General features: G+C 37.9%; 1 protein-coding gene across 4 annotated transcripts in view; it reads left to right on the top strand.

The window, feature by feature from the left end:
- LOC144597455 (latent-transforming growth factor beta-binding protein 2-like) overlaps positions 1–12,824 on the top strand; it is a 172,173-nt gene that overhangs the window by 128,244 nt on the left and 31,105 nt on the right. For all 4 annotated transcript variants that reach the window (XM_078406876.1, XM_078406878.1, XM_078406877.1 and 1 more), the window contains 4 exons: positions 5,519–5,647; positions 10,389–10,511; positions 11,530–11,664; positions 11,984–12,109. In XM_078406876.1, the coding sequence (XP_078263002.1) occupies positions 5,519–5,647; positions 10,389–10,511; positions 11,530–11,664; positions 11,984–12,109 (513 nt within the window). The remainder of the gene's footprint in view (positions 1–5,518; positions 5,648–10,388; positions 10,512–11,529; positions 11,665–11,983; positions 12,110–12,824) is intronic.

Consider the following 12,824-nt stretch of genomic DNA (forward strand, 5'->3'; position numbering starts at 1 on the left):
GCCAGAAAACACGATCAAATAGACAATAGACAATAGGTGCAGGAGTAGGCCATTCGGCCCTTTGAGCCAGCACCACCATTCAATGTGATCATGGCTGATCATTCACAATCAGTACCCCGTTCCTGCCTTCTCCCCATACCCCCATAACTCCGCTATCCTTAAGAGTTCTATCTAGCTCGCTCTTGAAAGCACTCCGAGAATTGGCCTCCACCGCCTTCTGAGGCAGGGAATTCCACAGATTTACAACTCTCAGACTGAAAATGTTTTTCCTCATTAACGTTCTAAATGGCCTACCCCTTATTCTTAAACTGTGGCCCCTGGTTCTGGACTCCCCCAACATTGGGAACATGTTTCCTGCCTCTAACGTGTCCAACCCCTTAATAATCTTATATGTTTCAATAAGATCCCCTCTCATCCGTCCAAATTCCAGTGTATACAAGCCTACTCGCTCCAGTCTTTCAACATACGACAGTCCCGCCATTCCGGGAATTAACCTAGTAAACCTACGCTGCACGCACTCAATAGCAAGAATATCCTTCCTCAAATTTGGAGACCAAAACTGCACACAGTACTCCAGGTGCAGTCTCACCAGGGCCCTGTACAACTGCAGAAGGACCTCTTTGCTCCTATACTCAATTCCTCTTGTTATGAAGGCCAACATTTCACTGCCTGCTGTACCTGCATGCTTCCTTTCAGTGACTGATGCACTAGGACACCCAGATCTCGTTGTACATCCCCTTTTCCTAACTTGACACCATTTAGATAATAATCTGCCTTCCTATTCTTACCACCAAAGTGGATAACCTCACACTTATCTGCATTAAACTGCATCTGCCATGCATCCGCCCACTCACACAACCTGTCCAAGTCACCCTGCAACCTCATAGCATCTTCTACACAGTTCACACTGCCACCCAGCTTTGTGTCATCTGCAAATTTGCTAATGTTACTTTTAATCCCTTCATCCAAGTCATTAATATATATTGTAAATAGCTGCGGTACCCCGGTCAAAAGGGCTTTCGGTACGTTGGCCTCCATCAATCAGAGTATTGCGTACAGAAGTTGGGAGGTCATGTTAAAGTTGTTTAAGACTTTGGTGAGGCCACATTTTGAATATGGTGGTCACTTTTGGTCAAGCTGGAAAGGGTGCAAAGAAATTGCCAGGAAGCAAGGGCCTGAGCTATAGGGAGAGGTTGAGCAGGCTAGGACTTTAGACACTCAGTGATTCAGCGGGACAGGCAGCATCTCTGGATCAGACTGAAGAAGGGTCTCGACCCGAAACGTCACCCATTCCTTCTCTTCAGAGATGCTGCCTGTCCCGCAGAGTTACTCCAGCATTTTCTGTCTACCTTCGATTAAAACCAGCATCTGCAGTTCTTTCCTAGGCTAGGACTTTAGTTTAGTTTAGAGATACAAAGCAGAAACAGGCCCTTTGGCCCACCAAGTCCACAACAACCAGCGTTCCCCGCACACTAACACTATCCTACACACACAAGAGACAATTTACATTTATAGCAAGCCAATTAACCTACAATTGTACGTCTTTAGAGTGTGGGAGGAAACCGAAGATCTCGGAGAAAACCCATGCAGGTCACGAGGAGATCAAACAAACGCCGTACAGACAGCACCCGTAGTCAGGATCAAACCTGGGTCTCTGGCGCTGCAAGCGCTGTAAGACAGCCACTCTACCACTGCGCCACTGTGCCGCCCTTTATTTCATGCAGCACAGGAGAATGAGGGGTGATCTTATAGAGGTGTACAAGATCATGAGAGGAATATATCGGGTAAATGCACAGTCTTTTCCCCAGAGTAGGGGAATTGTAAACCAGACCAAATAGGTTTAAGGTGAGGGGGGAAAAGATTTAATGGGAACATAATACACAAAGTGTGGTGGGTATCTGGAATAAGCTGCCAGATGAGGTATTTGAGGCAGGTTCTGTCCTAAGATTTAAGAGGCATTTGGACAGGTACATGGATAGGATAGGTTTAGAGGGTTATGGGCCAAGCGTGGGCAGGTGGGACTAGTATAGATGGGACATGTTGATCTGCCTGGGCACGTTGGGCCGAAGGCCCCGTGTCTATCCTCTCAGATTCTAATCCAGCATTCCCTCATTTCATTCAAATTACCTCTCGTGTTTCAAAACATCATTAACTATCGACCCGTCAAACCAAATATCAATCCATCAAACAACCTCTGAATTGTCTCATGTGCAAGTATATCTGTCTTTACCAAAATTGAGACCTAAATTGTATGCTGTATTTCATGCATGTTACATAAAGTTAAAAATGAAACAAAAGGTGACGATGGAAATTAATATTTTTTGGCCATCCGATATCTACCTACTTTCTATGAGAAATAATTGTTATATATTTTGTATGAAAAAAATTACAACATACAGTAAAAAGGGAGGGGCAATAAGACAAAACTTTCTGACTCAATAGTTCCTTCTATTCGTGACCAAGAACAGAAATAGTTAATAAAAAGAAGCGAAAAGTCTTTCATAAATCAAAGAATTTCAGTTTCTTGAAAAAGGTAAGATGGGTTATTTGACAGTAGTGCTTTTGCTTAAAAAATGTTTATTTCCAGTAAACATTGTAGCATTAGTTTATGAAAGAAATGTACCTGTCCCAGTTTACACAATTCTCTGGGAACTTCTGTACTCGTACAAGTTTATGCTTGAAAAGAAAGGATACTTTATGATAAAATAAAGCTTGAGTACTAGAAATCCATTGAAAGATGTTTTTAGAAGTTTAAATAAATGGCTAAAATATTGAAAATTATAGTGGAAATGGCATACAAATTATGTTGGACTTTATTCCGCCATCTGTTTTTGTTAGAGTTGAAGGAACTCAAAAACGATGTAATTATTTCAATTGATATGTTTTTGATTCTAAATGATACATGGCAAAATAGATCTTTAAAATATTCATGTCAACATTTTAGAATTTTAAAAGCATTGAAATATTCAGTATAGAAATAAAAATCAAAATAAATAGCCAGAAAACCATTAAAAAAAATCTGGAAAATTACTTTATACATCTATATTATAATGAAAACCAGACAGCAGAAATAAAGACATTTCTGAAATCATTGTGACTTAGTAATCTCAAAGGAATATACTGAGTATACAAGGATGGTAACAAGAATTTTATTGGTGTTTGTTTATTATTGTCACGTGTACCGAGATACAATTAATAAATTTGTTTTGAATGCCAAGCAAGCAAATCATACCATAAGTGAGTACAATCATCAAACAGTACAGCATAGGAACTGCCTCTTCAGCCCACAATTTCCATTCCGAACATGAATTCAGGTTAAACTAATCTCCTCTGCCTGCAGGTGATACATATCCCTCCATAATCCAGCTACAATTGTCGCCAGAAATGTTTGCTCTCCATCCACAAAGGCAAAATCTAACTCTGAACAGAAGCAGTCTATATTTAAGAACTAATTTTTTTTAAGTGCTTGTTGAAAATCAGTAGCATCAGGCTTCTCTGAAAATATACCACAAGAGAAAGCAGCAGAAAGTCATTCTTTTCTTCTTGATTTTTCTCTGTGTCCAAGTATCTATCAGTATTGGCCTTTAATTACTTAATAAATGAGTATCCACTATTTTAAAAAAAAATAATGGTAAAAGAACACCTTTGAGAAATTGCATCTTATCATCATAAAATTACAAGTAGAATAGACCACTCAGCCCCCAGAGATTGTTCAGCTATTCCGTAAGATCATGATAGTTCTGATTATAATCAATGCCTGTTACCCACAGTAACTTTCATCCTCTTGGTCATTGAGAATCTATTTAGCTACACTTTAATATTATCCAAGGAATCTGCAGTCAATGGCATTTGAGAAAAAAATGATTCAAAAGTTCGATATCCTCAAGGAAAAAAAAAAATCTTATTTAAATGTTAAATGTGACACCTTATTTTGAAACTGACTTCCCTGTGCCTTGACTTTCCTCCGTCAAGAACCCTCTGACAGTGATAGTATTTAATTTCTTCCGGGATAATTTGAGATCAATGGGAAATTGGCAGTATCTTCTACCATAAACACTGATGCAAAATATTTGTTTAACTTCTCTGCCATTTCCTTTCATCCCTATAACTATTTCCCCTTCTCAATCTCTTAAGACCTCTTTATTCCGGTTTCTAAATAAACTTATTGTCTGTTTTATATTCCTTTGCAGTTTGAGGACCAATGCTCACTTTATTAACTCTTCTTTTTAAATATCAAGCAAACCTGTTTTTATATTTCTGGCCAGCTTTATCTTGCGCACAAGTTTTTCCTTCCCTATTAATCTTACATTTTTTTAGTTTTTCTGTGCAAGCTTTCGTACCTATCTTTGTAAAATTATATTCCTTACCTGGAGTGATCAGCCATGATCGCATTGAATGGCGTGCTGGCTCGAAGGGCTGAATGGCCTACTCCTGCACCTATTGTCTATTGTCTATTACCCACCTGATTTATGGACTCGATGTGAAGATTAAATGCCCTCATGATTATTGATGTAATTTTCTGACAAACTGTCATTATTCTTCCTTCCACACATTTCCTTAGCATGTGGTTACTGTTAAGGGAAGTTCCTTTCATACCCACATGCAAACTTTTTTTCCTTTAGTATTTCTTATCACCATAACTGTTACAAATGATTTTCTGCACTTCGGTCATCCCCCTTTATTATTCTAGTTAACAGAGGCATCCCTCAAACTGTTCCTATCACCTTCCCATTCCTAAATATAAAGTATTCTAGACCAAGTGGACCTGTTGGGCCCAAACCTCACCTGCATTGGTGCAGCACCCTCTCCTCCCCCATTATCCATTTTATCTATTCCCATCAATTTCAAAACAATGATATTTGTAGAACTATTCACTTCAACTCACCTGAATTTGTTGAACCATTCACTTCAAATCACCTTAATTTTTCTTCACTTAAACCCTCTTCCCTATTTATTTACCAGTTTAATTTAGTCTGATTTGGTGGCAATTTTTCCCTTATCTCTGCTTTTTAAATCCCTTGTTAGTATAATATAGTATACCTACTTTATTGTACCTAGATACAATGAAATGCTTTGTTTTGCATACAATCCAGTAAAATCATACTATACATAAGTCAATAATACGTATGTAAAATTGTGCAATGACTGTTATGTGTGTGTAAAAAAAAAAGATTTATTCTGAAATTATACAAAGAGTTGGCATATTTCTGAAGCGATCGTTGTTTTCAAGTATCAAGTTCTTCAAAATATCGTCTTATCTTGGTTTTAAAGGCCCATTGTTCTGGTGATGGCACTGGTTCGGTGCTGTAGTCAGCCTGGTCTTGTGTTGGTGTATTCCATCGCTATTCAGCCACTGTTGAGCTACTGCAGACCGCGCCCAATCTGCATGCTCATCCAACTTCTGTGAGACCTCCAGCGGCCTACTCCACTGACACTTCAACCTGCGACCACCAGAAATTCATTGTCTATCGTCTCCTGCAGTTTTTATATGTGCTGTAATATGTCCTCTGCCCCACAGATATTAATGAATGCTTGACTAAGGACATTTGTGGTCCGAATGGCGAATGTATAAACAATGAAGAAGGCTCTTATTACTGCCTTTGTGCTCAGGGCTATACCACAACTCCTGATAGAACAAGCTGTGTAGGTAAGACATATGCCAATACCTGCTAAAATCCGTATTGTTTTATGTTTATGAAATATGTAATATTTATAAACTAACTAAATGGTAAAAGTTCTGACTGTCTACCTTATTTATGCCTCTCATATTTAAATTATACTTCCGCACATCTACTCGCAGCCTTTCACATTCCAGAAAAGACAATCGAAGTCTGTCCAATGTCTCCCTGCAGATCCAGTCAACATCTGGCCAACCTAATATGCAACCTTTCCAAAGCCTCCACGTCTTTCTTGTAATGGGGTGACCAGAACTACATGCAGTAATCCAAATGTAGCTTAACCAAGTCCTGTTGTGTGGGTCTTTTCAAGAACCTCATGGTTGTAGGGGAAGTAGTGGTTCCTAAACCTGGCTGTGTGGGACTTCAGGCTTCTGTACCTCCTGTCCGACAGTTGCAGCAATGAGGGCATGGCTGGATGGTGGAGATCCTTAGATGATAAATGTCACCTTCTTGAGGCAGCACCTCCACCATTGTTGGTGGAGAGGGCTGTTTCAGCAATGTACCGTGCCAGGATAAGTCCATGACTCTGCAGCCTCTTGTGTTCCTGTGTATTGGAATTCCCATACCAAGCCTTGATGCAATCAGGTTACTTTCTACTGTGCATTTGCAGAGGTTCGGTAACTAGTCAAATAAAGAGGACATAGACGTATTGGAGTGGATGCAAAGAAGCTTAAAATAATGCCAAAAATTTGATGCAATACATATTATGAAAGGATGAACAGACCTGGTCTTTTGACATTTGGCAAAAGAAACCTGAGGATATAGGTTTATAGAGGAGAGCATAATTGAAGGACATCAATATAAAATAGACATCAAGACAGAAAAAAACTTATTGACCCAAAGAGCGGTAAGAACAAGGAACTTACTAACACAGGGAACATTTGAATTGAATTGAATAGAATAGAGAGAGAAGGGGTAGTTTAATTTATTGTCACGTGTACCGAGGTACAGTGAAAAACCTTTTTGTTGCGAGTTATCCAGTGAGCGGAAAGACTATATATGATTATGATCAAGATGTCCACAGTGTACAGATGCAGGTTAAAGAGAACAACGTTCAGTGCAAGATAAAGTCCTGTAAAGTCCTATTAAAGATGTCCAAGAGTCTCCAGTGAGGTAGATGGTAGGTTAGGACCGCTCTCTGGTTGGTGATAGGATGGTTCAGTTGCCTGATAACAGCTGGAAAGAAACTGTTCCTGAATCTGAAGGTATGCATTTTCACATCTCCATAACTCTTGCCTGATGGGAGAGGGGAGAAGAGGGTGTGGCCAGGATGAGACTTGTCCTTGATTAAACTGGTTGCCTTGCTGAGGTAGCGTGGTGTAGATGGAGTCAATGGAAGCGAGGTTAGTTTGCCTGATGGTCTGGGAGGCGTCCACAATTCTCTGCAATTTCTTGCAGTCTTGGATGGAGCTGTTCTCAAACCGTGCTGTGATGCATCCCAATAAAATGCTTTCCATGGCACATCTGTATAAGTTGGTGAGAGTTATTGGGGACATGGCAAGCTTCCTAAGCCTTCTAAAGACGTACAGTGTTGGTGTCTTTTCTCAGTCATTGCTTGGATGCAATGTGTATGTGTACCACTTTGCTTCCTGAAGTCGATCATTATCTCCTTTGTCTTGCTGACATTGAGGGAAAGGTTGTTGTCTTGGCACCAGGTTACGAAGTTATCAATCTTCTTTCTGTACTCCGTCCTGTTATTATTTGATATCCGGCCCACTGCGGTGGTGTCGTCTGGGAATTTGTAAATTGAGTTGGATTTGTATTTGGCTGCACAGTCGTGGGTGTGTAAGGAGTAAAGAAGGGGGCTGAGAATGTATCCTTGCGGAGCACCACTGTTGAGGATTAACGGAGATAACTGATAGATTTAGATGAGAACATACAGGTTCAAAGTGGAACCTGATGTACATTGATTGGTTTGGCTGAATGGAGTGTTTTTTGCTCTGCAAAACCATAAACAGCGGAGGTTAAGTTTTGGACTCTTTCTAAACCTCAGAAAGGAAAACATTAAATTTTGTGTAGTCATATTTTGTAGACATTCTGTACTCATATTTTGATTATAAAAACATTTTCTTCAAATAATATACTTATCCATGCCCATTTGATCTGAACAGTTTAGGCGCTGCAATTTTTATGAAGTCACTTATTTAATGCAGTGTAATTTTAGAACCGAGCAGATTGCCAGACACCTTGAATAAACAATTCTAGATAGTTCTCCAGCTAACTGCATATGCACAGTATATTGTCAAATAGCCAAGTTATTATATCTTGGATACATTGTTGCAACTAGAGATTTTCTTTCTACTGTGAGTCATGTCACGTTTCTGGACTTGGACATTTTATGAGGTATTTTGAATTGTGCATTAGGTTACAAAATGATTTAAAGTGGCTTTTTTTCAAGGAAAGTCCCATGCTAATCTGGACTCAGACAAAAAAAATTAATAAACCAATTTTAAGTTAGTATTTTCCACAGAGTTGCAGCCATAAGCAGTTTGGTGGCTTGTCTCCAAAAGTGATAAATAATTTAGCCGACTGCTGCTCTTATTAATTGTTCCAACACTTTTTTTTAAACTAAGTGATGGAGCACAAAATTCAAGTGTATTGAGTAAGAAAACCAAATGTACCCAAATGGATGGCATTTGAGCAGTTGGACATTGGGCACTTGGATGCCTTTGGAGAAAGGCAATCTGGAACTTTGAAGTCAATCATAAAAAAAGTGCTCAATAAGAGTAGAAAATGGGAGCAGGAGACTACATATATGATGTTCTGAATCGGAATAGCATGACAAAAAACAGAATCATTTATGAAACAAACTGGAAAAGCAGATGGTGCCATTCATTATTTATTTTGCATACTTTCCATTAACCCAAGTTGTTCTGACAGAATTAAGGCAGTTTACCATAACCATGGTACATCGCACATACTGTAACATTATGCAATTTATGATGCAGGTCATCTCTGGATTACAAAATGCCTACTGATGGGTATCCCTACATACGATTGAGCTCCCATTATATTAAATTTAAAAGCCAATATACCTACATACATTTGGCTGAGTTAGTTTACCAACTCTCACCATTTCAGGAATTGTTCTTGCTTATCAGTCCTGTGTGTTTTTGATGCTAATTGTTGCAATATCATGAAGGTATGGTTACCATAGCAAGTAATTTTGGTGCATATTCCAACTTACAGACAAAGTCGTTTTATGAACGTTTCTAAAAACAGACCCCATTAGTTACCTGACAATGACTTGTAAATGCCACCTCATCTTGCATTAACCAAATCCACTCACAGAAAGAATGAAGAAATATGCATGCCAAAGTCCTTGATATCGTGGAGCTTATAAGATTGTTAGTAACAAGGCAGAGTGAGGCAATTTCCGTAAAAGTGATATGCTCAGATCAGCAAATATTACTTTATAACAAACAATTATCAGTACATGTAGTTACAAATATTCAACAGATATCATTCCTGTGGTTCATACAATAATCATATAATGGAAAAGTTCTATAAACATAGATTTTCGGCTAACAACAATTGAGCTGATATAAGCAAAAGTAGCCCTTGTTCAAAAAAGATAACAATGATAAATGATTAAAGCTTTTAATGTTGTGAATGTACAAGAAACATTGAATCGTTTTAAGGAGATAGCTGCGAGATCAGACCCGGTGAGGTTAAAAACGTGGATATTAATATCCTTGCTCAATTTTACAAGATACTAGACCAAGTGGACCCGGTGGGCCCAAACCTCTCCTGCATTGGTGCAGCATGCTCTCCCCCCTCCCCCCATTTTGACTGTAGTTCAGGAACAAACAAACAATCAAACAAAAGTTTTAGTACATAGATGGTCCTGAGAGTGATGAGTGTTTTTCTATTCATTTTTAATGCCAATATTTTGTTAATTTAGACGATGAGCTGGCTTCTTATTGTTTTCTTACATTTGATTGTTAGTATGGATAGTTCATACTACTGCAGGTTGATTTATATCATCAAATCATTCATAATAATTATCTCCCATTGTTTTGAATTTTTCCATCCTACTTTTTAAAACAAAAAACAAAACAATACACGATATGAGCAAGCCATTCAGCTCACAATGTCCATGCCGAACATGAAGTCTATTGAAATAAGCCTTTCTGCGTGCAAGTGCTCCATATCCTTGCATTTCTGCATATTCATGTGAATGTCTGAAAGCACCTTACTCGCCACTATATTTGCTTCTGCCACCAGGAACCCACCACTCTGTTTAAAAAAAAACCTCATGTCCGGTGTATCCCTTTCAAACTTTTGCCCTCACATCTTAAAGCTCTGCCCTCTAGTATTTGACATTTCCACCCTGCAAAAAAAGAGGTTTTATCCACTTTGTCAATGCCTCTCCTATCTCCTAATAAACTCCTATCACAATCCATTTAGAATCCAACAGCTGAACCTAACTTGGAAATTGCTAATGGAACTCAGCCAGCCAGAATCAGTTCTGTATTAGCATTGAGGTCGTGAAAGAGCATCCATGTATTTTGTTTCTTTTCTCTTGTTTTGTTGCGTACTATTCTTCATTAATTGGAATATTAACTTTGAAAGGGCACTTGATTGATTCTAGAATGTTTACAAAAGCTATTTATTTTCTATTTACTGTTTTGCTTGCAATAAAATTTCATATTGATCTACCAACTGAAATGATTTATCTTATTTTATTGTGCATTATTTCTCCCACAGATGTAAATGAATGCAGTGAGGAGACTAAGTGTTTAGGTGGTAAATGCATAAATACAGATGGATCCTATATGTGTAGATGTGAAACAGGGTTCACACATTTACCTGAAGCAGAGCAATGTACTGGTAAGAATCACTTTAAAAATAGTGATAATTTTATTTTGGTGTTAAAATGTACAGTAAAGTTTCTTATATCAAACAAATTGGCTGCCAAAAAATTAGGAAATGTTCAGGTTTTTAACAAAATGTTTTGGCCAACATTTTGCCAGCAGAAATTGGATTTAATAAAGGATCTGATGTTATTTATAACCATTCTTACATCTATTATTCCCCTAAAAATGGTAAATCCGGGATAAAAGATAACATGTTTTCTCTTTAAATCGTACATATTTATATTATAGCCATTACAAATGGGTGTAATTACTACATGAGTGGAACTCAAGAATAACAAGGAAGTAATCACTTTGACGGGATTATACCAAAGTAACCCGATAGACAGCAAGAATTAGAGGAGTAAATATGTTGGGGGAATGCAAATACCAGTAAGAATAATAGGGTTGTAATAACAGGTGATTTTAACTTCCCTAAAATTGGCTGGGACTGCCGTAGTACCAAGGACTTATATTAGTTAAAATGTATTATTTGGGATAGTTTTCTCAAGCAATATACATATATACCAGCTAGAGAAGGGGGCAACATTGGTCCTCCTTTGAGAAATGAGGCAGGGCAAGTGACTGAACCTTTGGCATGGGAGCATTTGTTTGTCATGGAAAAAGATAGAACTGGTTGCACAAGTCAAAGTCCTAAATTGGGGCAAGGCTAATTTTGATGACATTAGATAGGAACTTGCAAAGATTGATTAAATGAGGCTATTTACAGGTAAAGGGACACCTTGCAAGTGGGAGACTTTTAAAATGAGATGGGGAGAGTTCAGGGCCAGCATGTTCCTATTAGTGAAGGAAAAGGCTGGTAAGATTAGGGAAATTTGATAGATAGGGGATATTTAGACACTCGTCAAGAAAGAGATGATGTTGTTATTTTAAATTTGAAAGACACATACTTTTGAAGATATACCAGTTTATTAAAGGCCAGAATACCATTGCTAATTTTGCTGGCCTTTTTTATTCTACTTGAATTTACTTAGACATTGATGAATGCATTTTATATGCCAACCCCAGCCCATGTGGGACCTGGAAGTGTGAGAATACTATTGGCTCATTTCAGTGCATTATGGCTTGCCAGCCAGGATTCCAACGTACAGCTATTGGGAAATGCATTGGTAAGTATTCTTATACAATTAAGATCCCGATGATGTATTGAGAACATTTTTATTTCCAAATCTGTAATCATTTACAACCATAAATGATCAAGCAATGATCATTAAATCTAGATTCCCTACTAATTTATTTTATTAACCATGCACATCATTTTGATCTGTGGGATACTGCCCTATTTCAATTTACAAATTATATCATCATGACCAACTAGAAAATGAAGTTTATTCCAGTAATCACTACAGTGTATTCCTCTTTATTTCATTATCACCGTCTTTGTGAAATTGTATGATTAATTCCAGCTGTTTTGCTTTTTTTTTTCAGACATTGATGAGTGTGTAAATGAAACCATCTGTGGTACCCATGGGTATTGTAAAAATACAGATGGTTCTTTTCACTGTCTATGTGATCAAGGTTTTGAGGTTCCAGTAAGAGGACAAGCATGCGTTGGTAAGTTTGAACTAAATTCTTATACCAAACTTCAGAATCTAAAATCCTACAATCTTATTAGTTTTCTTCCGATGACAAATTGGAAATCCAGGAGAGGTTTTCAATTCTTTAATGCCAAACAGCATTCTATTCTAGTGAGGGTAAATATTTTCATGGTTAAATATTGATTAAACAGAACAACTGTTCTGTTGTGCTCAAAATTGATATCCACATTTCTACTTGACACTGTGCTACAAAGGCACCACTAACATGCTTATCAAGCCGATACAAACAAATCTCCAAAATGCGAAAGGGAATTAAGGAATAATGCCCTTTTTTTTCTAAGCTACAATGTAATAAACGAAATGGGAATGGCATTCTTCCTGTAATGTGGTGACCTGAACTGCACGCAACACTACTCATGTGGCATTACTAAAGTTTTATACAATATGACAGTTGCAATATGACTCCCTGACTTTTATGCTCAACATCTCAGTCATCAAAGGCAAGAATGCCATACACTTTCTTCATAACCCAATCCTCCACTAATATGCCAGTCATCTGGCTAAACACGTTTCCCAATGCAAGGTCCAGAAGAGTCCCATCTGGACTATCCACATAATTTTGTAAGAAACCCTCGGATATATTTACCAAATTTTGCCTCAACTAAGTCCCTGATACTAAGGGAATATTTGGAAAGTTAAAATTACTCACTCCAACTATCCTGATAATGTTA

This window comes from Rhinoraja longicauda, chromosome 10 (assembly GCF_053455715.1).
Source record: "Rhinoraja longicauda isolate Sanriku21f chromosome 10, sRhiLon1.1, whole genome shotgun sequence".
In the NCBI taxonomy this organism is placed as follows: Eukaryota; Metazoa; Chordata; class Chondrichthyes; order Rajiformes; family Arhynchobatidae; genus Rhinoraja; species Rhinoraja longicauda.